This window comes from Enhydra lutris, unplaced genomic scaffold, assembly GCF_002288905.1.
Source record: "Enhydra lutris kenyoni isolate GAN:26980312 unplaced genomic scaffold, ASM228890v2 scaffoldscaffold66, whole genome shotgun sequence".
Classification (NCBI taxonomy): Eukaryota; Metazoa; Chordata; class Mammalia; order Carnivora; family Mustelidae; genus Enhydra; species Enhydra lutris.
The window spans coordinates 15,348,347-15,375,936 of NW_019154150.1; the positions used below are offsets into that span (position 1 = coordinate 15,348,347).

General features: G+C 51.8%; 1 protein-coding gene across 1 annotated transcript in view; it reads right to left on the reverse strand.

Annotated features, from left to right (window-relative positions):
• LOC111159142 (coiled-coil domain containing 13) overlaps positions 1-27,590 on the reverse strand; it is a 51,134-nt gene continuing 23,544 nt past the window's right edge. Inside the window, exons 6-16 of the mRNA XM_022521571.1 lie at positions 26,508-26,624; positions 25,201-25,305; positions 22,904-23,065; positions 20,000-20,176; positions 18,335-18,541; positions 16,044-16,183; positions 15,443-15,526; positions 13,011-13,133; positions 3,767-3,921; positions 754-868; positions 1-202 (exon numbers count right to left, since the gene is read on the reverse strand). Of these exons, the coding sequence (XP_022377279.1) occupies positions 1-202; positions 754-868; positions 3,767-3,921; positions 13,011-13,133; positions 15,443-15,526; positions 16,044-16,183; positions 18,335-18,541; positions 20,000-20,176; positions 22,904-23,065; positions 25,201-25,305; positions 26,508-26,624 (1,587 nt within the window). The remainder of the gene's footprint in view (positions 203-753; positions 869-3,766; positions 3,922-13,010; positions 13,134-15,442; positions 15,527-16,043; positions 16,184-18,334; positions 18,542-19,999; positions 20,177-22,903; positions 23,066-25,200; positions 25,306-26,507; positions 26,625-27,590) is intronic.

The following is a 27,590-nucleotide window of genomic DNA, read 5'->3' on the forward strand; positions in this document are numbered from 1 at the left end:
CTAAGGCTGCCCCGTCCCGCCAGGTTGACCCCGGGTCACCATCCTGGTAGTGTCCGCCTTCTGCTGCCGTAGAGCCTGCAGAAAGACCCCTTTCACCTGGCCCAGGGTCTCGTGGTACATTCGGAAATCCTCCTCCTTTCCACGCAAGGCACTGCCCAGGGCAGCCTTCAGCATTTCATTCTCCTCCACCTGGATGGCCAGCCTGGGCCACATGAAGAAAGGGCTCAGTGTGGCCCACGCTAGCATACATGTGCTAGCACACATGTGTACAGGGGTACTGGGGACAGGGCTGGTGGCACAGCTGCTCTTGCAGCTCTCTGACCTCTCCCCTCCTCTCCTGGACCCTGGGGGAGTACCATGTGGGATTCCTCTCTGTACCCGCCCACAGCCCTGGGCCTGGCACTCTGTAGTTCTCCCAAATGTTGGCTGCCTCAAAGATGAGTACTAATCTGTAGGGGTCCCCCACCCTTCCTTAAACATCACTGTCTTTGACCCTGAAAGTTTAACTGAGTGAGAAAAGTGGCTTCAGCAACCCAGGCTTAGTCAAACTCTTGGAACTTGGAGGCCATCAGAGATGCAGCTGGGTCTCTCTGCCCTCTGATGGCCAGCTGCTGAGTTGCAGGTTTAGAATCCAGGACCAGCAGGCGGCCCTCCGGACAAACAACCCAAATGGGGAGAGACATGATCCTTCCGCCCATGGAAGTACTGCCACCCAGACAATGCCACCCTTAGGAAGATGGGACAGGAGAGCACCTGGTGGTCAGCTCCTCCATCTGAGCTTCCATGGGCACATTGGAGAGCTGGGTGAAGGATGGGTCCTTCCTTTCACTCCCGTTCGGGTTGAGCCTGGTGTTGGAGGTGGGCAGACCTGTGGGGCAGTAGCAGCCATTTTCTGTGATGAGGCCATGGCCCTGTGTAAATGCTTTCCTTCCCCCTTCTCCACTCCACTGCCTATTTCTTGCTTTCCCACTTGCTGAAACATTATACTTTCTTCAAGATGGAGGACAAGGCACATAGCCTATTAAGTTGTCCAATCACTATGTCAGATCACTACGCCTGAAACTAACACTATGTGTCAACTATACTTCAATTCAAAATTTTTTTTTTTCTTTAAGATGCAGGACAAGGGCTGCCTCCTTCCCTGATGCCTGCTCTGTATTCCCTTGGACTCACGCTTGGGTCTCTTCTACAACCCTGATTGTGCTTACTAAGGTGGGTCCTCTCGTGACTGTCTTCATCTTTGCAATTCACAAGTTTCTGGCAGGCAGCCAGGGCTGAAGTCTGCTCTGCATTTGAGCCTGAGTCTAGATCACCACTGCCTCTTACGCCCTCATACCACTGAGTCCTCCCTGCCTCCAAAGCCTACCCTGACCTGCTCCCTACATTCATATAGGGGGTCCATGGTGGCCAGGGCCAGAGGCCACAGAATACTCAGAAAAAGAAATCAAAGGTGACTGGTAGGAATTTGGGCACCATCCGGCATCAGAAAACCCGTGCAGAAAAGGCCCTCAGAGGTGGCGTGGTTCTCAGGGATGGTGTGGCCCAGGGAAAATCACCTGGCATCAGTAGACTTGGCTTTCACCCCCTGCTGTGTGGCCTCTGGTAAACCATCAACCTTTCTGAGCTGGTTTTCTCATCTGTAAAATGAGGATAATAGTTCTGGCCTCCAGAGCTTTGTGAGGCCTGGGTGAATTCATTTTTTTTACCATGAGGCCCTAAGTGATCAGACCACCTCCTCAGAATTCTGTCATTTCTCTGAGCTTGCCTCATGCTCCCCTCCCCTCACCACATGCCAGCCTCACTTGCTATGCCTTGCTATTCCTTCAAGCCTCCAGCCAAGCTCTCACTGCGGTGCCTTTGCACTTGCTTTTCTGTAGAGTATCTGTACACCTCATCGCCTGCCCCTCCCGCTGTCTCTGTGTGGATGCCAGCTCCTCAGTGAGGTCTTCACTGGCCTCCTGGAAACCAGCTGCTCTCTCAGTGCCTCCTATCCCCTCCTCTGCTGCCAGCCCCAGCCCCAGCCTCCATCTGACTTAGCATGTCTCTTACTATTTTTTGCTTTGTTTTGTTTTTGTAAATTATCCATCTTCCTCACTGGAGTGTAACTGCCATTGGAGGGACCAAATTCCAGACTCAGGTCTCCTCTTTCTACAGATGGGGGTGGTGGTGCTCTAATCCCTGAAGTAGTGGTGCTCTGCCCACATCACAGGCCAGCAGGTGGAAAAGGCCACAAGGACACCTTCTGTCAAGCAGCTGCTCTTTGCTGTCTAGGCAGAACTAAAATGGTTTGTTCTGCTGTGGCTGAGCACCCCCTGGATAGGTTACTCAGGACATAAGCCCCAGGCCCAGTGACACCACATTCCTAGAGGACCTATTCTTGAAGGTCCAGCAGGGCTAACCTATAGGGACCTTCCCCAGCCTGGACCCTCAGCAGCTACTGGAAGGGCCCTTGAGTTCTCGGCCCTGCTGATGGGACAAGGGAAAAGTGCACAACTTCTGCTTTGTACCTCATCCTGACATGTGTTTCTGGAACATTCTGATCTTATCTGGGGGACAAAGGTCTGAGTGTCCTTGTTAGGGGAGGGGATGGGGGATAGACTGCGGTGTGGAGAGGCAGGGCAGTGGGGGCTGGACCTCCACTCCAGAGCCTGTTGGGGATTGGGATGGGGACATCAGAGGGAGGCAGGTCTAGCCCCTCTGTACTAAAGATTCTTCCCTCCTTGGATTCCGGTGCTGGCATCCTGCACCCCTAGCTGGGCCCAGCCGCATAAGATGCTGATGCTGCTGGTCCAGGGATCACACCTTAAGAATCACTGTGTTAGGGGCACCCAGGTGGTTCAGTTGGTTAAGCATCTGCCTTTAACTCAGGTCATGATCCCAGAGTCCTAGGATTGAGCCCCACATTAAGCCCCGCATCAGGCTCCTGGTTCAGTGGGGAGTCTACTTCTCCCTCTCCCTATTCCCTTTACCTAGCTCTTGTGCTCTCTCTCTCAAATAAATAAATGAAATCTTTTTTTAAAAAATCACTGTGTTAGAGCAATAAATCTTTTAGTTGAGGACAACAAAATCTCCCTCTGCAGCTAGGCGTGGTCATGTGACGAGGATCTGTCCTGGGGATGAAGGCAGAAGTGACACAAGCAGCCTTAGCCTCATGCCCTTAAAAGGTGAGGAGCAGGTTGTCCCCCCCTTCCCTCCTCTCCTTCCTGCTGTTGGTGGGGAAGCTAAAGGCACCACCTTAGACCATGGAGGCTGCATGTTGGGCATGGTGGGACAGAAGATGGAGCCGCCATGTCCCCAGGCCTATAGAGAAGCCTCATCACCCCTGCTTACTTCATCCCTGCTCAAATGCAGCCAGCAGCGGAGACAGAATCTTCTCCTGGTCAGCTGCTGCTGCCCTGGCCACCTTGCAGGCCAACTTTGCCCCGGGACCAACTCTAAACAGCCTCATCTTGGGGCAGAGGGTTAAGGGCTGGGGTGGGGGTGGCAGCTGAGGTCATTTAGCAGAGGCACGGTCACCCCACGAAGAGTTTGCAGATATCTGGGTCAGGGCCATGTGTGAGCCCATTGGGGCTCCTGGTTCTGACCAGGAGGCCAAGGAAAGAGGACCCCCAGCAGCACGGGCAGGCAGAGCGCCACCCTGATGGAGGCCTCTGCTTCCCATGTTCTTCTCGAAGGGACTGAACCGGTGCTGCTGATGGGCTTCTCCATTAGCAGCAAGGCTGCCCCCTCTCCGGCCCGACACTGGGGCCCCTGGTCCAGCCCCTACCTGTTTTGCTCCTGGGGGCTGCTCTCTGACTGACCGACGTCCTCCCAGGCTCCAGGCGCATCTTCTCGAGTTGTTGCTCTAGCACCACGCTGCGGTGCCGCTCCTCCTGCAGCTTCTTCTCAGATTCCAGAAGCTTGCTGTTGCTCTCCTCCACCCTGGGGATCAGACAGGAGGGGCTGCTGTACCCCAGGGCAGGCAGGGGCAACCCCCACCCCAGCAGCTCTGGCTCTCAGAGAGGCAGGCGCATCTTACACCAGTGGTGGTGTGACTTGTCCTTTATTTTTACTGCAGGAACACAGGAACATGTGTTTAAAAATCATATAGTTCTCTCCAAGGCTTAAAATGAAAAGCTTGCCAGCCGCTCACACTCCTCCCCACTCCCATTTCCGGCTCTCCAGAAGCAATCACTTAGAACACTTCGAGCTGTTTCTTTGAATATTTACCGCCGTATTTCTACAGATGCCCATACTGCTATTTTTCAAGATTTAAATATAATCTTTAGACTTCCTGTCACGCAACACGAGAATTTAGCTTGCGTTTAGCCCTCTCAAACAGAGTCAGCCCTTACCAAACAGAATCACCCCTCCACCTCCCAAGGTAATTACATACCATTTTTCAGCTGAATTAATAGTAAGGGGTGTATTAGTTTTCTGTTGCTGCTGTAACAAATTACCACAAACTTAGCAGCTTAAAACAACACGCATTTATTATCTCACAGTTCTGAAAGTCAAAGATCAGCAGGCTCTGTTGGTTAGTCAAGCCAAAATCAGAGGCGTTGGCTGACCTGGGCTCTTACCTGGAGATTCTGGGGGAAAGTCCACTTCTAGGATTACTCAGGTTATTAAAAGCATTCAGTCCCAGTTGAAGGACTGAGGTCCCTGTTTCCCGCTGGCTGTTGGCTGGGTGATTTTCATCTTTTAGACTTCCCTTGGCCCTCTAGAGCTTCAAGGCCAAACAGATACCCTGAGCATGCTCTGAATCTATCCGACTTCTGTAGCATCTCTCTGGATGACCCCAGCTGGAGAAATTTCTCTGCTTTTAAGAGCTCAAGTGATTAGATTGGGCCCACCTGGTAATCCAGGATAATCTTCCTATTTTAGGGCCCATAACTATAATTACATCTGCAAAGTCCCTTTTGCCATATATCATAAAGTGTTCACAGACACAACAGCAGGGAATGAAGGGCATGGGAGACGAAAATCCTGTCTACCACAGGGAGTTACATTAGAACAATTATTCAAACATGGAACATGGCAATGGTCACATTTTCTTTCTTATTTATTTTTTTTGCTTTTCTCGGAGTTAGTGATTGCCTTCTGTTTATTATTATTTATTGTTATGACTTATTATTTTCCATATGCCCATCATGAATTCATGGGACTTGAAGGTACTGCCATTTGGCCATTTCACATGAAAGATTTGTTTAATCTCACTGGGGCTGGGGTTACGGTCTCTCTTGTGACTAGGTATGGCATTTCAGACTTCTGTGATACAGAAGATTCAGCTAGAACGCCAGGACTCCCTGAAATGTAACCTAAGCAAAGGGTTGCATACACACATGCAAATCAGAGTGGAGGTCTGGAAATTTACAGTGTTGGAGGAAGTGGTCTTCCACTTCAGTGAAGAGTCAAGAAGGAGCAGAATGGTGACAATTATCAACAGCATACAACTACCAACACAAAGCTGTATACTAACACAGTTATTCAGCTACTAACTTGACTTGTTCAAGCATGTTCCCTGAAACTTTATTTGCAAAAGCCAAAAACAAAAAAACCAAAAAAAAAAAAAAAAAAAAAAAAAAACCAACCCCATAAAAAACTACAAGTCCATCAATAGAGGAAATACAGAATGATTGGTAAATATTCATACCATGGAATGTGATAGAATAGGGCAGGGTTCAACCCAGTGGCTGTCAGCCCTATGTCCACAGGTAGCTATTTCAACTGAAATCAATGAAAAGGAAATATAATTAAAAATTCAGTTCTTCAGTCACACCAGCCCCATTTCAAGTGATCCAAGTCACATGTGGCTAACGGCCCCTGCACTGGACAGTAGAGCTATAGAACATCTCCACCATCGCAGAAAGTTCTGCTGGACAGCACTGGTCTGGCCACGAGAAGGAATGAAGTAGAGCTACATGTACAAACACAGATCTCTACATCATGGGATCAGAGAAGAAAAGCAAGTGCCACAAGAACGTGTACAATATGATGCCGCTTATATAAATAAAGGACAAATAAGTCATAGTGGGTTAACACAATAAAAATGCTCCTTAGCCATAAAAAAGAATATGTATTGACCTGAAGAGGATATCTGAGATACATTATTGAGTGAACGAAGTAGCAGAAGATTATGCATTATATATAACCTAATTAAAAATTTTATAACAGATTAAAAATTTAAAAACAAATAGATACCAGCGCTCAGGAAACTCAGCCAATGTGCTGACAACAGGGACGTGCACCAGTTACTGACTAGACAGCGGGAGAAGGGTGAGGGGCTTTCATTTTTCTGTTGTGTATTTCAGCGATGTTTGCATTTTACTGAGGTTCGTATTCTGTTTGTGCTGGAGGAAATAAACGAACAGCAAACACCACAGCAATGCGAAAGCACTTGATGATTCCCACAGAGTTTAGGAACAACCAAACCTTTGGTTTCTCCTTCCCAAATGTGCCTTCCTCATCTTGATAAATGTCACCGCCAACCATACGGTTGCTGGCTTAAACACCCGGGGAGCACTCTTGCCTTCTCTCTCTTCCTTGCTGCTTGCAGCTTCCGATTTATCCGCAGGCCCTGCAGTTCCTCCTCTGAACACACACCGGGGCCAGCCTCCTTCACCTGGTCTGGGGCTGCTCCTCCCCAGGCCTCCCTTCACAGTTTCTTTCTTTCTTTCTCTTTCTTTCTTTCTTTTTCTTTCTTTCTTTCTTTCTTTCTTTCTTTCTTTCTTTCTTTCTTTCTTTCTTTCTTTCTCTTTCATATTTTATTTATTTTCAGAGAGAGAGCAAAAGCAGGGGAGCAGCAGGCAGAGGGAGAAGCAGGCTCCCCACTGAGCAGGGAACCCGATATGGGACTCGATCCCAGGACCCTGGGATCATGACTGAGGCTGAAGGCAGCCACTTAACTGACTGAGCCACTCAGGTGTCCCACAGTTTCACTTTCTAATCAAGTCTTCCCATTGGGATTCTGATTGTTCTCTTTGGACCAGTCTTGATTCTCACAGATTTTTTTCTTCTTTGATCACCAAATGGGCTAATTTGTCTCGATGCTTGTCATGGCTTCAGGGTAACTCTTACCAGGTCTCTCACACCATGTGCATCAACCTTCTGAAAGACCAGATTTTTTTTTCCTTTGTCATTTTACTTTGTAATTGATTTTTTTAAAGATTTTATTTATTTGACAAACAGAGATCACAAGTAGGTAGAGAGGCAGGCAGAGAAGGGGGGGGGGAGCAGGCTCCCTGCTGAGCAGAGAGCCCGATGTGGGGCTCGATCCCAGGACCCTGAGATCATGACCCGAGCCGAAGGCAGAGGCCTCAACCCACTGAGCCACCCAGGCGCCCCTTTGTAATTGATTTTTATTAGAGTTCAAGAGTCTGACCAAACTGACCCAGTGGCAGTGTAAAGTGATTGATATTAAGTAAGGCAAGTCATTTGTGAATATGTTCATGTAAAAATTTTGTTTTCATGAGGACTATAAGTGTGGGGATACTGACAAAGGATACTCAGATAAGGAGGTCCCCCTACCCAGGTATTAATTTAATATAAATGATACAAGACCTTTATGAAAGACAAACATACATAATATTATACTACATACATAATACTGTATACATAATTCATAAAGAGCTCTTTATGGATGTAAAGAAAAAATATAAATGACTCCCTAAAAAATGTGCAATAGTTTGAATAGATATTTAACAGTAAAGGCTATAAACAGGGGCACTCAGTTGGGTGGCTCAGTCTGTTAAGCATCTGCCTTCGGCTCAGGTAATGATCCCAGGGTCCTGGGATTGAGTCACACATCAGGCTCCCTGCTCAGCAGGAGCCTGCTTCTCCCTCTACCTTCCCCCCCTGCTTATGATCTCTCTCTCTGATAAATAAATAAAATCTTTTTTAAAAAGGCTATAAGCATGTGAAAAATATACCCATCCCCACTTTTGGTTATAGCAAAGTAGATCAAAACAAATGAGATAATAGTGTTCCTTTATTAGTTTGGAAATATGTTATGGATTGATAAAACTTTGTAGTGGTGAGGGTATGGGGAAATGGCAGATAGTTCCCATTATTAATGGGAATGCAAATGGATTTATGTTAAAAGGGCAATATACCATTATTTGTGAACATTTAAATGTACACATTCTTTGATCCAGTGATTCCATTTAGAAACTGACAGTGATATACTCTTGCAAAAATAAGAAGATGTGTTTAGCATGAGTTCATCTTGTAATAAAAATGTGCATATGTGCACATATGTCCAGGCACGTATATACATATATCTGCAGGTACATTTTTGGATGTGCAAAGAAAACATTTTAGAAGTTCTGGCAGTTCTTTTATATGGGGAATGGGGAACTGCAGGTTGGAAAAGAAGGCTTTTTACAATAACAGAAATACGTTTGTAATAGAAAAACTAATAAAACTTCCAATCGCATAGAGCAGGGATTTTGATGCCAATGTGAGGGCAGAAGCTATAATCCCGGGTTCCTATAAGGCAGCAAACTGCAAGGAAGCTCCCTGCATGATTCTGGAAGTCTCCAGAGTGCTCCGTTTGCAATAAAAGACTGAGACACCCATAAGCCAAGGAAGTGGTAAGGAAGCCTGTAGTCTATCAGGGCCTTAAGTGTGGGAGGGGGGAAGCACCAATCACGAGAAACTGAAACACAAGGCCAGTGCTCATGTGCTCAGGAAACCCTAAAACAATAAATTAGCACAAAGAACCAATCAGAGACCACTGAACCCCAAAGCTCCACAGAGACAAAAGCAGAACCATTCCACAGGAGCACTTTCCTAACCCGAGAACTCCCACAGGAAAAGACTATAAACCAACAACACTGAAGACAAGCTCACAGAAATAACATGAAAGTGCAAACCACATAGAGAAATTGTTCACTAGGAGGGGAAGTCAACAGACATTACTTAGGGTCGTAAGTAATGAAGAGGAGAGAGCAGCTCTGAAGGGATGAGTGAGTTTAAAATTAATACAAGGAGAAGTCTTCCTCATGAAGGCTTCTTTTTACTGCTAGAAATGAAAAAATAAGTTATTAAAATAGGTTTCGTGGCAGAGGAAGTGCAACTGAAGAGATTTAGGGAGCTGGAAGCCAGATTTGAAGAAACCATGCAGTTATCAGCCCAAAATATCACGGAGGTTTAAGAGCTGCAGAGAAAAGAAGAAGAAGGTCTACTGTGGGCTGACTAGGCATTTCAGACGAGAAGAACAGAAACAATGAGGAGAGGCAACACATGGAGAGATATCCTTGGCAATATACAGACTGAAGACCTCGGAATGAAAAAGCACACCAATTCCCAAGTAGCAGAAATACAATGAGATAGAGTACCTAGACCCACCACAGTGAGACTTCCAAATACCAAAGACAAAAGGAATATCTGAAAAAACATCTAGAGAGAAAAGAGGTGACTAGGAAGGAACAACAACCAGACTGACAGCAGATTTCTTTTTGGCCACAGCGGATGCTCAAAGACAGTGAGCTGTCATAGCCTCCCGGTGCAGAGAGAAAGTACCCGACCATCTAGACTTCTACACCAAATGAAATTCTCTTTCAAGTGAAAGGCAGAATAAAGATTCCAAAATAAGCAAGGACACGGAGGGCTTACCATCCACGTGGTCTCAGCTGAACAAAAGGAAGCCCTTCAGTAAGAAGGAAGCTGAACCCAGAAGGGAGACTGAGAAAGTAGAAGCAAGAGTGACAGGAGACATTTTTGAGTTGGCCAAAATAAGTGAACACTGGCTAATTTTTTTTTAAAGATTTTATTTATTTATTTGACAGACAGAGATCACAAGTAGGCAGAGAGTCAGGAGGGGAAGGGGAGCGGGGAGAAGGTTCCCCGCTGAGCAGAGACCCAGATGTGGGGCTCGATCCCAGGACCCTGAGACCATGACTTGAGCCGAAGGCAGAGGCTTAACCCACTGAGCCACCCAGGCGCCCCTGGCTAATTTTTAAAAAGATTAACTTGGAGGGTTAATGTCAGAAGGTTTAGAAAGAAGAATGCAGTATTAGAGAAATTTAGAAACCAGTAACATGAAAGACACAAGTAGGGGAGTCAGAGTTAAACACTGTAAACTTCTCAGGGTACCTGGGTGGCTCAGTCAGAAAAGCATGGGACTCTTGATCTCGGGGATATGAGTTCAAGCCCCATGTTGGGGGTAGAGATTACTAAAACAAAACAAAAACCTCTATGGTTATCCTATTGCTCAAAGGGATAATAAAGAAATCTACTGACTTTAGACTTGCTAAATTCTATGTTAAAAGTTATAGGTAACCACTAAAAGAATAGAGATAGAATGTATGACTTCCAAACTTGTATGAAAGAGAGGGAAATAAAACCTGACCTATCCAAAAGAAAGGAGAACAGAGAAAAAGGAGCAGAAAAATCATGGCAAATAGAAAATATTAATTGAGATGATCAAACTATTTCCAAATACTACAAAAATGAAAATGGATTAAACTCTAATCAAGCACCAAGTCTCAGGTTGAATTTCAAAACAAAGCCAAGGGGTGCCTGGATGGCTTGTTCAGTTAAGTGTCTGACTTGGTTTGAGCTCAGGTCATGACCTCAGGGTTATGGATCAAGCCCCACATCAGCCCCAGGTGGGGCTCCATGCTCAGCGGGGAGTCTGCTTGGGATTCTTTCTCTCCTTCTCCCTCTGCCCCTCCCCCTTCTCTCACACACACCTTCTCTCTCTCTCTCTCTCAAATAAATAAATGAAATCTTTAAAAAAAATAAAAACAAAAAACAAAGCCAATTATATGCTTTTCAAAAAGAGAAATGTTTAGTGACCTCTGTCATGGCAGACTAAGCAGACTAGCCCCTCCTATTGTAAACAACTAGAAAAGTGGATAAAATATCAGAAATAAGTTGTTCTCAAACACTGGACAACAGGACGAGAGGCAATGAACCCTGGGCACAGGACTTGAGAGAAGGGAAACAAGGATGAGCTCTATTGTCATTTTTAGTCTGACTGCATGAAGAGAGGGGGTAAGGGGACCCCCAAGCGGAGCACAGTGGTCTCACTGGGATAAGGACACAAGACTGGGAGCTTGTAGGGGGCCTGAGGCCACTGGCAGTGGTAGGGCAGAGTATGAAAGGCAAAACTCTGCCTCCCTGATATAAGACCAGAACAGATTCCCCAGAAAAAGAAGGGAGTAGAAAAACTGGGGATCTCTGAGAAGGGCAGGTCCTATACTTCAGAGTGAGAAATCCAAACAGGTTTGGGGGCATCTGAATGCTCTCTTGTTAGAGCGCCAGGAGACAGCAATGCCCCTGAGAGGGAAAGGCCATGTGTCTTGGCTCATGGGCCTGGGACAGCCTCCAAGAGCTAGGTCCCCCGCACCCTAAAATGACACAGAGCAGCAGAGTGAACCCAAAAAGATCAAGCTAAGAGAAAATCACACATGCGTGACCCTAGTGAGTGCCTCCTTAAATTCTGTGCCCTGAGTGCCTTGCTTGCCTCCCACGAATCCCAGCTCTGCATAGGGAGGCCCTGGGCGAGGGAATAGCACGTGGAGAAAGAGGTCAGTAAAGGAGAAGTGAGGCACCTCCATGGAGCTTCCTGTGGAACCGGGCCATGTGAGTCATGCGGGCGTCATGTGGACTAGAATCCCCTAGCTAACTCACGGAGCCACGAGAAGGAATATACCATCGTGTTTGAAGCCACAAAGTGTGGAGTGGCTTGTTACACAGCAATACACAACGGAGTCACCTTGGTTCACGAAACCCCCCAAAACTCTGGCTCCACTCGAGGGAAACGGGAGAATGTTTCTTCCATTTGGTAGACTGGAGGCTTGTACCAGCCACTACATTTCAGTTACAGAAAAAGAATTAATGTTACTTTTCTCTTATCCCTGAGTATGTCTGCAATTCGTGTCTTCATGGGTTACACACACATACACAAGAAACCATTAAAGCTGGTCCCTTCTCACTGCTTAGGTACTGGCCATCCATTGACCAACTTCCCAGCAGCCCTCACTCCTTCTTTGCTAACGGTAGTCTGTTTTTCCCTTTGGCAAGCCATCCCTCCTCCACTCTGTGAGCACCTGTAGGTACTTCCAATCAAGGTGCTTGGCCTACATTCAGGGAAGGACCTGTGAGCGACCTAGGCTAACTAGACCTTCTCTCCCAGAACCCACTGGCACAGGAACCTGAAGCCATCGGGCCAGTGCGGGTTCCTACCACCGCATCCAGCTCCCAAGATTCCCAGACTTCCTTGGGCTCCTCTCCTGTCCCACCCCTTGAAACCTGCCAGCACCAAAATCTGCCTTTCCCTTAACGTAGCCAGGATTGGTTTCTACTGTCTGTCACCACAGAGCCCTGGCCGCATGCCCCGGTAGGGCAGGAACTCAGTGGTGTCCTCTATATTTTTCAGTGTGGAGGTCACACAGTTGGGCCATGCATTGGCCTGAGTACCTGCAATTCTTGCCAAAAGGGTCACTTAAACAAGGAGCACTGATTTATCTGAATGGAAGTCTGTCAACAGACCCTTGGAGAAAACTATGCCTCCTGGTCCACTGCCTGGGGCCACGCGCTTCCCTTCCTCTCCCCAGAGAAGTCTCAGCAGCCATCTATGAGCAGCTCTCGCTCTTTATAATTCAGATGTGCATCAAGCCTTTGTCTTCCCACCAACTCCCCCAGTGCCCTGAGGAAGGTGTCCTGTTCATCAGAGATTTTGATTATTTGTGGACTGATCTGACTGATAGAACTGCTCCAGAGAGCCTCTCCCCTGAGACTCCCACCTCACGTCCTCATGCATGCGACAGTCCCGCTGAATACACATAAGACAGGGCAAACCTCACTTGTGACAATAGGGAGCCCAAGGCTGTGGGAAACCTAGGTAGGCAGACAAGTAGCGAATGGGAATACTTTAGACCAACACCGTGGAAGCTGAACTCTCCAGGAAGGTGGACCCAGTCACAGATGAGACCGGGTCCCTGTCCAAGCCTTGTGCCAGGCTGTCACACCCCCAGTCCACACAGGCGCACAATAGCTCGTCCCTGGGCGCCATGTGTTACCGTTTCTGCAGGACACTGACAAACTCGGTGAGCCGGTCACGCTCCACTTCAGCAGCCTGCCAGAGGGCCTTGAATTCTGTCACCTGTGTCTGCCAGCCTTTCTGTTCGGGGGAGTCTGAGAACCTGCGGACCAGGGTGGGGCAGAGGTCAGAGGTCAGAAGTCATCTGAGGGGTTATCTGACGATGCACACTTACCCATGATGGTGGGAGGGATTGGAAGAACATTCAGGGATCCTCAGAGACAGCCACAGAGAAGGAAGCCAGCCCAGTCCTTCCTGGGCTTGCTGGTCCTCCTCCTCTGGCTTCTTCTCAGTCCATCATTCCTGTGCCTGCTGAAGTCTCCAGATCTCACTCAGCTGGTTGCACAGCTGACCCCACCGGGGCTAGAGCTGCATCAGTACCTCTGTCCATCCAGTCCCTGTATGGGGCCTGGAATTGGGCTGGCTGCTATAGAATTTGGCCCTTGAGGGCCTAGGGTGGCCTGGGTACCTGTGTGGCCAGGGGCCTGGCTGCCCTGCCCATTGCCAGGTGAGCCCAACCTCTGTCTCCCTGTCAACCTGCCCTGTCCTCCTGTAGCCCCTGACTTGGCCCCATGCCCAGCCCACCTTCATGGACGCTTGGCTTGGTGACTTGGTCAGTTTTCTTCAGTGCTGATCTAGCCTGTCACCGCTTCCCTCCTTATCACTGGGCCTGCCTACTGGACCCTTACCCACTGGCTGGAGCCCAGACAGAAGGGGAGCCCTGCCTCCCACCCACCCCCACCCCAGAGCGCACATGTGAGTCCCAAGCTGCTCTCTGCTTTGCTCTCACCTTTCCCCTCGAAACCCTGGTGGCCCTGGTTTGCTCCTCTAGGATCACAGGACACAGGGAGAGCTGGGCTGGAGTGTGCAAGACCAGAGGTTAACTTGGTCTGGGGTCTTGGGCAGGTCTCTTTCCCTCTCTGGCCCTGGGTCCTCCTTTTGAACACTGAGGAGTTGGCTGAGATGGGTCTGAGGATTGCAGAGCCTTCTGTGTTCTGACTCCTAAATACACTTTAAGGCCTCGCTGCTCCAAGTATGGTCTCTGAGTCAGCAGCTGGGGTCCAGACCTGCCGAGTCAGAGCCCACATCTAACCCAGCAGATAGCCAGTGGGTCTATGTGCACGCTGACCTTCAGAAAAGCTCTGGTCATCTCACCTCCAGGATTTTCTCTTGGGGGGAGAGGGAGGGGATGGCCATAGAAGAAAGGGGCTCTCTTCCCAGACACCCCATCACAGTCACCATACCAGCCCCAGTAGACATTCTCTCTGGGGTCACTCCTGCCTGTCCTGTCACTGATGGAAGAGGATGGTATGCTCCATGGAGACAGGGCCGGCACATGGTTGGGTTCAGCAAGCTTTTGGGCAGTATACAACACGGAAGTTTGGGAACTAGCAGTCTGGACAGCCGAGGAGCACATCTGCTCCTGCTTCCCTGTGGAGGGCAAAGGTTACAGCCACATAGGCCTGGAAGGGGTCTTGAGGACCATCTTGTCCTTCTTCCTGCTCCCACTACTGTGACTAAAACCTCAGGGAGACAGAGCCTGTCCATTCTCCGTGGGGCACCAGGAGGCCTCCCACTTTGGGAAGTGTGGCATGAACCCTTGTGGCTCAGAGCAGCCCACTCTCACCCAAATGCCCTGGTGACCCCAGGCTGATGGGTGGGGCAGCCGTAGGGTCGGCCTTGGCCCACGGTCCCCGTGCTGCCAAATGTCAGGCCAAAAGTGTCTCAGGCCCTTCTTGGGAAATAACATCTCAGAGATGATCACTGCCTGGAGCCATACAGCAAGTCAAACATAGACTCGGGCCTCACAGAGGCCGGGCTCAGAGCCTGAGCTGACCTGCCTAAGGGGTGGGGATGGGGGCTGACAGCAGGAGCATGGCTCCAGTGCACAAGGGTCAGGGCTCAGGACAGGGCTCAGAGGCAGGACAAAGCCACCATTTGTCTGTGAGCTGGCAGGAAGAACAAAAAGCCCATTGAAGCCCTAGGCTTGATTCTAACAACAAAGAGGGGGCCAGAGAGCTGAGGGGATATCAGTGACTTAAAGTGGGAACCCATATGACATGAAATTCTTCCCTTAGAGACTGATTCTTGTGGGGAAGAGAAGACAAGGAAGGGAGCTGGGCTGGAAGCCCTGGAAGGAGCCCTGGAAGGTTCCTTGTGTTAACTCTGTGGTAGCAGGAAGGGACATTAGACTGCAAGCCAGAGGCCAAGACTCTGGTCCAGTAGCTCCTTGCTCTATCACCTCGGACAAGGCACTGGGTCTCCCTGACCCTCCACGTCCTTATGTAAACTTGGAGGGGTCCCTGGACGTGGCCTGGCCTCGGTTTCCCCTCCTTTCAGTGGGATGGCAGTACTGGCTGAGCGATCAAGGGTGGGAGGGACCATGGGGGCCCTGAGGTCCTGGGTTCATACCTGGGTGAAGCCCCATGAGGACTGGACAGAGAAGGCCATGTGAGAGCAGATTCCACCAGCGTGTGGCCCAGGCTGGTCACGGAGCTGTGTGAAGGCAGAAGGGGCTCATCAACCCAGGAAGGCAGGTTGGGCCTCGCCTGGGAGGAGAGCAGGGGCCAGCAGGAATCCGGGGAGCCCAAGGAGGTGGCCAGTGCCGGCCCTGGCAGCAACCTGGACTGGGCAGTCCTGCGGATTTGCTGCCCTTCTTTCCAGGACTCTTGCTGGCTCAAAACAAGACAGAACCGGGAGGCATCAGAGCCTCGAGCAATCCAACACAGGTCTTTTGGGGAGTCCTAGAAACAGGTGCGTTTCAAGGCCAGCTCAGAGACGATATCACAGGCAGCTCCCACCAGAATTATTACTGCCACCAGAGCGCACATGTGCGCACTGGCTCCCCCACGCAGATGCAGGTTAATGGAATACGAGAGGCCCTCATATTGCAAGGACAATGCCACAGTCATCTTAAAATTGCACCCGTGGCTTCTCGGAGGAGGCAGGCTTTCTTCTAAATAATTAATATTCACTTTCCAACCCTTCTATCCCATTTTTTTTTCTTTCTTACCGAGAAGATCCAAGCTTGCCAACGTGATCGCCTGCTGAGGCCGGGGACTTGGTCTGGCCCGGGTCCTCCAGGAACTTGGTATAGGCGGTGTTGACCTCGGTCCCACCAGACCCCTTGCCCACTCCTTTATTCTGAAGATACTGCAGGGAACAGACGTGGGGTCGATTCTCAGCGCTTTGGCTCAGAGGCCTGGAGAAGGCAGGAGGGGGGCCTTGGCTAGAGCGTGGGGCTTTGAGGGGATATGAAAGAGGCTTCTTTTCAGGAGTGGAAAGCCAGGCCTGTTTGGTGAAGGCGGTGAAGGCGCTCCTTGCATGATAATGGCGTCTAATAATGACTCTCTTCAGAAAGGGAGCTACATGGCGCCAGGGGGCCACTGGGCCGGGAAGCTGTTCTACATTCAGGTCCCAAAGGGAAGTGCACAGCCTTTGATTCGGGCCAGATCAGAGACTGATGTCTTTGAGTGGACCCACCTCTCCAGGGCAGCCCCACCCACACAGAGTGAATGCCAGGTGTGACTTGAGGCCAGCTGCCTTTGTCAGCTGGAGACACTTGGACTTGGCAGATAGCCGGAACCAGAGAGGTTGGCAGGGCCTCAGCAAGGGCCACAGTCTTGGGGGGAGGCTGGGCTCACCAGGCCCCCTTCTCTCCTCCCCCCACCTCCTTCTTCCGGATAGCTGGTGAGGCCGGATCGAAGAAGGAGTCCCCCGAGGACCCCCAGCAGGGGTGGACAGTTGGTGTGAGAGCCAGCCCACCCGGCATGTCCCCCAGCCCCAGCCCCAGCCCCGCTGAGATGCACCCATCAGCTGTCTGCTGGGTCACACTTGGCCCCCAGCCATGATCTCTGAGGTAAGAAGTGCTTCCCTTTTGTGTGCCCGGAGGCAGGACAGTGGTGAGGTGAAACTACTGGAATGTTCCCGTGTGTTCCTTCAGATTTCACTTCCCAGTGGGAAGCAAGCAGGGCAAAGACGGCGGGGCAGTGCCCCCCCCCCCCCCCGCTCACTGCCACACACATCCTGTCCCCAGGCCTTTGACATAACCCTGGGCTCCCCTCAGCCTCGGGGACTTCAGCATTTTCCACCCCAGCCACCGGGGTCCTAGGGGATGAACGGCTTGAGGGAGACAAACCACCAGCCCCAACAAACACCAGCCCAAGGCTGGAGCTGAGGAGCTCCAGGGCTCCCATGCTTTTGAGGGGATTGTGGAACTCCGGGAATAAAGGGCAGGGCTGCTCTGTGACATGCCTTGGGCTATACCAGTCAGCCTGGCTGTGAGGCTTCTCTGTCACTGGGAGACTTGTGTGCCTGTCAAGGTTGCCAAGTCCCCTCCCCTCTGAACACTACCACCACCGCTGGAAGGAGCTGCAGAGAACCCATGGCGCCTGACTCTTGGCAGCCTGGGCTATGCCCATAAGGCATCTGTCAAGGTCCAACCCTTCAGGAGCTCCCTCACTGGATAGCATCTGTGGGCCTCAACTGGCTGCCCAGTCCTGGGCCAAGCCAGGAGGCACCGAGGTATACGCCTCTGGGTGTGGGGGGCAGGAAAACGATCACATAGGGTGACAACAGTTTGTCTTGGGGATGCACAGGGAGTTAGGAGAGTGCCCAAGAGGGGCACAGAGCACAGCCTGGGGGCCCTGGGGCTCCCTGGAGGAGCTCATGACTTGGTAATTCCTAAAGGCTGGGGGCCCCTGGCCAGGCAGTGGCAGTGGGGGAGGAAAGGGAAGGCACGTGCTTCAGGCATGCGCACAGGCCTGGAGTGGGGAGAAAGCAGGGCTGTGTGAGGAGCTAAATGGTGGTCATGCAGCCAGTGTGGGAGGAAAGGGAGGGTGAAGAGGAGATGCAGGAGGGAAGGCAGCAGGAGCTCGTCATGTGGGGCCCTGCAAGCTGGGTGGAGTACCGCTTCCTTTCCACCCTCCCGCTGCCTGGAATACGAACGTGAAGCCTGGCACTGCAGCCACCATCTTGGATTGTTAGGATGAGGGCCACAGCTGGGGGGAGGTGAGGAGATGCAGGAGGGAGCCTGGACCCCTAAGGAGTGAGGCCAAGGGCGACCGGGAGCCACAGACAGGTTTTGTGCAGAGGCAGGAGACAACCAGGAAAGAGAGGAAAGGTATGTGAGAAGGGATGGGAAGCCAGATGGAAGCTGAGGGCCAGAGCAGAGCTGGGGAGGACGTGGTGTGGCCTGAGGGAAGATAAGTGGAGAGGAGAGGAAGCTGCTGAGATTTCTTTGGATGGTAGATGGATTTGCTGGGGCTTGGAGACAATGTCGGGCCCGGCTGGCGCCCGACTCACCTGCACACTGAGTTGGCCGATCTCCACCTCCAGCTGCTGCACCTTGGCCTCCCGCTCTGCCACCATGGCCCGTAGCTGGGTGATGAGGCTGCTGCTCTGCTGAACCTCACTGTTGACCCTCTGGTCCAGGTGGCGCTGCGACGCCCGGGTCTTCTCCTCCTGCAGGCTCAGGCTACCCAGAATCTCCTGGAGCTGCTTCAGCTGGTCCTGCCGGGCCAGGCAGGAGGGCAGACGACAGACAAGGTCAGCCATGACCCCTGGGCAAGGCAGGACAGGGAAGACCGCCTTCCGTCACCCACTCCCTGCTGAGGCAGGAACCTAACAGTGGGACGCCACCTGTTCCTTTGAGAAGCAGGAGGACTTTCCTTGCCTGCCCTTGGGGGACTCACCAGGCAGGTGGGGACCATGCCCTTGTCCTGTCCTCAACTTCCTTCTCTGAGATGGGGTCGAGAAGGACATTGAAGGTACTCTCGGGATGACAGAAAGCACCTCAGCCAGTGGGGGAGATATTTGGGGAAGAAGAAACCCTATCCCTCTGCTGGGAGATGGCCTTGAAGGCAGTACCTGGACCCCTGGCCAAGAATCCCTCAGCACCTGACTGAGGCCCCCCATCTCCTGCAGATGCCCCCAGGACACTAGCAGGCTGGAAGCTTCACTTGACAGTCAACAGGAAGGACAGGTCAGTGACTGGGAACACGGAGGGAACTGAGGCCCAGAGAGCCCAAGGGCACAGTGCTGGTGGATGGTCTGGCTGGGGCTCGTCTGCAGCCTTCATCCTGCCGTCTGCAGTAACACGGAATGATGGCACACAGCGACCACCAAGGACATGCAGCTCCACAGCTTATTTAAAAACTGGGAGCTGAGGCTCAGAGAGGGGGTGCCACTGGCCTAGTGTTCCCCAGGGAGGTATCCCCAGAGGTTGTACTCTGCCTACCACCCCAGGCCCCCCAGCCAAGCCAGGCATGGCCATCCCGGGGGCCTGGGGCACAATTTGGGATTCAGAGACCCAAACCCTGGGGCAGCACAGATCCCAGAGAGAAAAGGCCAGGCTAGGGGTCAGGAGAGCAGTGGGCCTTATGGTCAGAGCAACCTGGTTTGAACTCAGTTGTACAATCTTGGACGACTTAGTCAACTAATTGGAGTCTTAGTTTCCCCAGGTGTGAAAGGGGATTAGAACAGATGACCCTAGGGGTTGTCTTGGTGACTAACCATTATGAACCACATGTACCCCAAGTACCCAGAAGGGACTGTATGCTGTCACACGGACAAGAATTTGTTCTGGACCTTCAGTTGTCCCTTCCGTTCCTTGATGGAATGACCCAGTGTGTACTCCCGTCTCCTCCCCCCACACCCACTTCTTCCCTTCTGGGGTCCACAGGTCCAGTGGCTGTGCCAGGCTCTCACACGTTACAGCTGGCACCAACACCACACAACACGATGTGTACGTGTGCTTGGGCAGCCTCAGAGCTGCTCCTGTCCCTGGTGCGTGGCTTTGGGGCTGGCACTCAGGTGAGGCCACAGGCTTCTGAAGGATGCAGGTGGCGGCCTCTGGGGTCTATGAGGGCTCACTCTGCCTGGGGCCGGGTCACGGGCTTCTGGGCGGGTTGGGGGCCCCGTGTTGGAGGCACCGGGTGCTCTCGTCAGGCCTGAGCGGCGGAGCCATACCAAGAGAGCGTCGATGAGCTCATCATCATGCCGGCCCTTCTCCACCAGGGTCCCCATCTGACTCCTGAGGGTCTTCACTTCGCTGGATAGCACCTTATTCCGGGACCTGACACCTTCCAACTTCTTCTTCAGTTCTTCAAGCTCTTTCTGGAGAGCATCCCGCTCAGCCACAAGTTTCTGTAATTAGGAAGGACAGTCCTGGGCAGTGATGCTGAAGGGATCCCAGGCTCCCTCTCACAGGTGAGGCCCAGGGACAGGAGGGGACTTCTGAAGCCTGGAGAGCAAGGCAGCAGAGCTGGGGCCCCAGCTCCTGGGCCCCACCTCTCCGGGGTGCCAGGTGGGGCCTTGCCCTGTACGTGACAGATGTCACTAATAGATGACAGCACTCCTCCGTCAGCCCAAGAACACAGGCATCAAGGCAGCTGCCCTTGCTCTGTCAGGGTCAGACATGAGAGGAGCCCCACTTGCCAACTGTGGGCTAAGTCTAGGGTTCAAACAGAAGTGGCTCACCCCACCAAGAGCCAGAATGAGAGGGAGAGGCCACCCTGCTGTGTTGCCTCACTTCCTCTGCGCGTGTCCAGCACGTCAGCCCAGACTGCGCCATGCTCTGGTCAGCTACTAACGGGCAACTCAAGTGCTGGGCATACCTTCAGAGTCTCCCTTCCTCCCTCCTTCCCTTCTTCCTCCCTCCCTTCCTTCTCCCTTTCCTTCCCTTCCCTTCCTTCCTTCCTTCTCAAATAAGGCCTCAGCTGAGGGGCTACTGTGTGCTTTAAACTGTTATAGGTGCTGGGAAAACAGCAGAGAACAAAACAGTGTGTCCCCAAGGATCTAACACCCTAGCTGGGGAGACAGATGTTAAACGTTTACCTGTTATCATTGCTTACCTGTTGCTCTGCTTATGGAAAACTGGGGAAGGGAATGGGTTGGGGAAGGACAATGGCATGGTCAGGGAAGTCCTCTCTGAAAGTTGACATCTGAGAAGAGACTAAAGGAGGTGACAGGAGGAGCAAAGGCCCTGGGGTAGAACATGTGTGGTTAGAGCACAGTGAGAGAGGGGAGAGGTCAGGGGCAAGGTCAGACAGGGCAGAGACTAGATTAGGTAAACCATCAGGAGCCAAGATTGAGACCCTGAGGAGGGTTTTGGGCAAGAGGTGATGTAATCTGCTTTGGTCTTGAGGGTTAATTATCATTGGAAAAGTGTTTTCAGATCCTTGTGGAAGTGAATTACAGAAATGAAAAATAGTAGATGATGAATCCTGAAGACCACCGATCTTTGCCGTAGGCACCCTTTTTTACCTGCTGCTCTGCTGTCTACACACTCTAGGCTCTAGCAGGCACCTGGCAGAGGAAGGACACACAGGGAATAACTTCCTTCCACCCACGTTGTGGCTTACAATTGGTTCAATGACCGCAATATATTCTGTTCTGTGTGAATATGTAACTCTAAGCTAGGGGCACCTCAAACCCAACATTTTCAAACCCAATATTTCAAATTTCCCATCTCCCTTGAGTTCCCTCCCTGTCTCCCCTACCCACCTGTTAGACTCACTGGAAGTCCTGCACAATCCTTCTGCTTCTCCCCTTTCTATCCCGTCACTGAGCCCTGTAAAGTCGACCTTCAAATGTGGCAGGTGTCTGGCCTTTGGCTATAGTCCTACTTCCTTGGCTCAGGTCCTCGGTCATGTCTCAAATGGATTATTGCCTCTGCCTTCCATGTGTCCTCCGACCTAGGTGCCCCTGCCCCCACCTAACCATGTGACCTTTCCAACATGCACAGCCGTCCGTGTCCCTCCACAACTTAAAACACTTTGGTGGTTCTCCACCTCCTTCAAATAAGAGCCCAAACCTCTGGCTGGCATACAAGGTCAAGGAGGACCTGGCCGGGCCAGCCTCTCCAGGCCCACTGTTCCCTCCTGACACCTGATGATCTAGGATCCTGGGGGTGTACTACAGGTCACAATGTGTACATGGTCACAATGTTCCTAACACAGGGTCTAGTCCTGGATTGGCACTCACGAATGGAAGTCTCCTGATGGAAAGGTAAGGCCTCATTATTAGGAAGCCTACTACCTGCCAGCATCCCATCCCACTTTTTCCTCTACTTTCTTTGAGAAAGCCCTGCTCCCCACTTCTGAGAGGCTGACTCAGCTCCCAGACCTGGAGTAGGGATCTGAAGCCCGGCTGGTCAGAGCAGCCTGGACCCTCAGTGGCAGTGACCAGCTCAGGGATGGGCTCATGGCCTAAGCTAGCCAGGGGACACTTCATTCTGGGACTGGGTTGGAACCACTGGGAAAGAGAAGCCTTTTGTTTGTGGGGGCCAGGCTGGAAGAGAGAGGCTGGGACTACCGGGCGTCCCCATGGGAGAGAGTGAAGCTGGTCCAGAAGAAGTGGCAGCAAGACCACATCCCCAGATCCCTGGATCCTTCTGTGCCTGAACCTAGGCCACCTCTATACCACTCATCTACACAAGCCAATCAATTCTGTTTGTCGCACAAGCCTGGTAGAGTGGGGCTCCTGCCACTCCTGGCATAGTCAGGGAGATGCGGCACCCAGCTTTCAGCAGTCTGGAGCTCTTCTCCCCCGAGCCCCACCTAACCCTGTCCCTGGGCCATCATCACTCTGGGCCCTGACCATCTCTGCTCCTTCTATGGTGAGAATTTCAGGTCTAGCATCTCCAGAACACCCGAAGCTCAGGAAATGGGCTGATGACCCAGTCAGGCAGTTCCAGCTGGATTGACAGGACACGAAGAGGCGGCACTGGGGGGACCCCCAAGCCCCAGGTATCTCCTGCCTCTAAGGAGTGGCTCAGAGCTCGTGACCACATGGGCCTCAGGGCCCTGCAGAGGTGGTCACAATCTCCTGGTCCCGTGGGCCCAACTGACCTCTTCCCTGGACCTGCATTACCTCCCAGCCCTCCTGTTTTTCCCTTTCCAGGCTGCGGATCCTCAGCAGGTTTTTCTCCTGTGCTGACAGCTTCCTTGGGTCTGGATAGACAGGCGGCTCATCACGGGGTGTTCCTGCAGACTGGCTCCGGGTCTGTCCCAACTGCTTCTCCAGCTCGCGAACCTGAGGGGGTAAAACTCGTCATTGCACAGGGGATCTGCCCTCACAGACTCAGCCACTCAGGGGCTGCCCTGAGGTGCTCGACAGGAAGCCCCACTAGACAGAGGACGCTGCTATTCAAGGTGGATGCAGGATCCCCGTGTGAGGGCCACTGAGGTGGGGGCGGGAGGTCTGAGGTGGCATCTTGAGCCAAGCAGGGGAGGACAGGAGGGAGGTTTAGCTTGAAAATGAGAAAAATCACCCCCTTGCTTAGGGGTTCTGTGAGACCAAGAAGCAGATGTGACTCCAGGAATCTGGGAGGAATAGGATGGAGGACCTCAGTACAAGGACGGACTCTCTGACCCAAGACCAAGTGCGCTCCCTGGGAGATGTGGGGTCCTGGCCACTTGCAAGAGACGCTTCAGAGGGAGGGCGGGGTTTAAAAGCTGGGAGACCAGTTCAAAGCCTCACTAGCTGTGTGACTGTGCACAGCTTACTTAACCTCTCTGAATCTCGGGCCCCCTCATCTGTGAAATGGGTTCCCCCCACATAATGTTATAAGGATTCAGTATCCTGAACTTGTCTTGAGTCTGGGAACCCCCAAGATGCTTCTTGGGATGACTCCAGACCAACAAGTCAGAGCTCCAGGGGAAGGATGGGGAATCTGCATTTTAAACAAGGCCTATGGGCACTTTTTAGGGCTAGGTAATTTTAAGAAACCCCAAGATGGCCTGGGTGAAGCCCTCAGCATGTCCAGCACTGACAGGTTCTCAGCAAGTGGCAGGTAGATATCACCCCACAGAACGATGGCTTTATTGCACTGGGGTAGAAGTGAATAACTCCTAGGGTTCTTCTAGTCCTGGTTCCCATGTTGATACAACATAAATGATGGAATACCTTGGGTAAATCTGTGCGGGGGCCCAAATTCCCTAGGGTCCCCAGTAAAGGGCAGTGGCATCGTTTTGAAAGCACGTATCAGCGCCCTCGTGTGGCACTGTGTGGTAATTCCATTTAAGCATTAGAGAACACAGTATGAAACTCTCAATCGTTTATTTACACAGCTTAACAATGACAACTAACAACTAATGTGTCAGTGCTTATTATGGCCTGGCACTATGCTGGGTTCTTTACAGATGTTATTTCATTTAACCCACAACACTCTCCATTTGCAGGTGAGGAGACTGAGGTGCAGAGGGTCGAAGTGACTTGTCTAAGGTCACTGAAACTGTAGACCAGTGACTGAGGCCAGACTCAAACTGGGGTCTCTTGAACCCCAAGGCCACACATCGGTCATTCATCACAGTGTTCTGGACACCATCCCCTCTTCGTGTTGGCTTCAAGGATCCCACAGGAGGCCCCAAGGATCCAAGAGACCCAGGAACTGTGAACTTGAAGTCCCTGGGGATGAAGGCCATGTGCTTGGCTAATAGGGGAAGTTACATTCCTACTCTTGGCTTCTTGGCTTGAAGGGAAAAGAAGAAGTTAACCACATTCAACCTTTGTACAGTGTTCGCTCTGCGCCAGGCACTGTGTTGGCCATTTTATGCGCATTGACTCATTCAGTCCTCCCATCAACCCTGTGGGAGAGCCCCTATCGTTATCCATGGTATAGGGAGAAGAAAACCGAGGCCCAGAGAGGTGAAGGAACTTGCCCAAGGTCGTACAGCTGCTGAGTTGAGAGCTGGGATTTGAGTCCAAGCAGTCTGGCTCCAGAGCGCCAGCTTTTAGCCTCTAAAGATGTTCCAAAATATTTAGAACATAAGGAGGGAGACAAGGCTAAGTCTTTACTGGGTAACTCAAACTTTCAAAAGTCTACAAGCATCTGGACAAAACTGGAAAAAGCCGGCAAGTACAACAGTCACGCGAATTTACATGAACTAGGGGAAAAAAATATGCCTAGAGTAAAATAAATCAAAGGTTTTGGCATGTGTTAAGCGCCAGGGCCTGGCACGTGGTAAGTGTTATATAAATGCTTGTTCATCAAATAACAAATTAAAATCAGGCTGGTGGGGGGAGAATATTCAACAACAGCCCTGCAAGTATGCTCTGCTGGGCCTGAGGGCCTTTTTAGGGTTCTGTGTCTCTCACGTGGGGTGGCGTGACCTTTCTGGGGGTATTTCAAGCCCTCTGTTCAGGGCCTTTGGCAGAAGTTCACTCACCTTGCTTTGCAGCACGAGAATCTGTTGAGCCCGGCCCCTCCAGGTCCCCGGGGAGGACAGGAGCTGCTGGACATTCACATCTTCGCCGACCTCGCTGGTCAAAACCTGAAAAGGGCGGGGCCTTTACTGAGGCCAGGGGAGAGGGCCCCCACCAGAGCCCTAAAAGTGACGCATCCTCAGAAGCAGTGCTGGGGGCGTGGGGTTCCCAGAGGGCCTGGCCCCCCATCTGCACCCCTGCCTCTTGCTTCAAAGGCCAGCTGACCATACTCTCGGAGAAGCGGTCCCTGGGAAAGTAGTCATCCCCTTGTCCCCTGCATTTCTGGGTGATGCTTCCAGCAGGCAAGGGACTGCCAACAGTGCCCAGATGGGGTCCTCTGGTCTTGACATATTCTGGGATGAGTGAACCACAAAGTTGACCAAAATCTGCTTCCTCAATTTGTTCACCTGCCACTTAGAACTGAGATCCTTCTGGATGGCTGCAGGAAGTATGCTACCACAGTGCCTTGCCCTCTGTGAAAAGCCTCTGACTAGCGGCCATGCCTGAGTGCAGCGAGGAGAACCCCTAAATGTCAACTGGGGATGTTTGATTCCAGAAAGTTTCAACATTGCGGCTGTTGGAGGGTGGGGCACAGGCCCTACTTCAAGGCTTTGAGGTGGAAACAAAACCCTCCAGTGGGTGCCCTGGGCCCCTGAAGCCTGTCACGGGAACCAATCTAGCGCCCCGAGTCTCTGGCGCTTGTTTCCACAATAGAACACTGTTTTGGAAATCTTGGCTAGTCTGAGTGGTTCCAGCAGGGAAGACAAATGCCAGAGAATTCACTATGTAAATAAAAATAAATAATGAACCAGCTGGGACTGTGTCCCAAGTCTGAGTATTTTCCTTTGAAAGGAGCCTTTAATACACAAACAACCTATTCATTTCCTAATATTACAGAGAGCAGAGGGCAGGAGGCAAGTCTGGGCAGGCTTCCAAGTCCAAGGTGGCTTATGAAGGAGAGACCCAGGATCCACTAGGGTGCACATAGCTCAAGGGAAATCTACAGAACTCTCCCTGGGTAGAGGGCACTGTCCTCCTCTGTCCGGGCTGGGGAGGGCACCACAAGGGCCCCTCAGGCAGCCAGCAACCCCACTTACCAATGGTGTGTAGGAAGGGCTGACAGAAGGAAGTTACTGGATCTGGACCCTGGCCCAGAGTATGATACTCACAGAGCCCAGCACTTGGTGCTCCTGAATGGAACCCATTGTCCTGGCCATGCTCTTCCCAATCCCAGCCCCACAAGAACACCTGAGCCCTGGCTCTGGAATACCTTCTGGGCCATCCGGAGCTCCTGCTTCACGGACTGGATCTGGTTGCGGAGGTCACTCATCTTCAGGTTTGTGGCCGCCAGCCTGTCCTGCAAGGCCTTCACCTCTGGGGTCTCTGGCTAGTTGGGCAGGACAGACGAGAGAGTGGTCACTTATTGCTGAAGTCATCACAACAGTCCTGGTTCCATTCACCCAGGGCTGTGCCAGGCACCGGGCTAGGGGCTCCAGGTGATGCAAGTCATTGAATCGTCAGGAAGGTCTGTGAGGTGGGTTCGGTTGTCAGTCCCTTCCAGATGTGCATGCAAAGCAGAGGCTGGGGGGGGGGGGGCCTCTTGGCTGGGGTGGGGGGGGGGAACCTGGCTGGGACAGGTGGAGCAGGGACGTGTATCGTGGCAGCCCACTTCTGGGGGCTGAGGCCTTTCCTCAGAGTCTTGCAGAACCGGGGACGAGGGTGGTGGCCACCAAGAGGGAGTCCTTGGAGGAGGCCTGCAAGCTCCACCCCTTCCAGACCCTTCTTAGGCGTGGGCTCTCTCTGCTATGCTCGGGAGACTGGAACCACAGCAAAACCATCTCCACTCAGAATAAAGAGGAGACTAGTTCCATCACAGAAGGCAACCCCCAATGACCACCCTAACTTGGGGTCTCCTTCTCCTGAAACCATCAGCTTGGGCCTTGAGCTCCCCTTCCTGGCAAGGAGCTCCCGCAGCAGAAATAGGGACCCAGTTTCGTTGCCAAATGCTCTGTTTCTGTGGCCTGAAGAACTGCAGCAACCATGAAAACTCTGCCGGCTGGAACTCTTAGCCATGTCTTTTTTTTTTTTAATTATGTTTTATTTAAACTACTTGGATGTAAATTTTCCTCAAATGTGCCGCCCATGTCTCCGTCTTCAGTAGAAGTTTCTGAGGCTCTCAGAAGGTTGGTATTAAAGGGATTCCACAGTTAGCCCATTGGAACCCCTTCCATAAGTGATAAAAATAAGGCCCAGAGAGGGGGAGTAACTTGCCCTGGGGCACACAGCCAGTTGGGAATGACATGAGTCGGGTTAGGAGGAGCCCGGTCCTTCCCCTGCCCTAGCTGATTGTCTC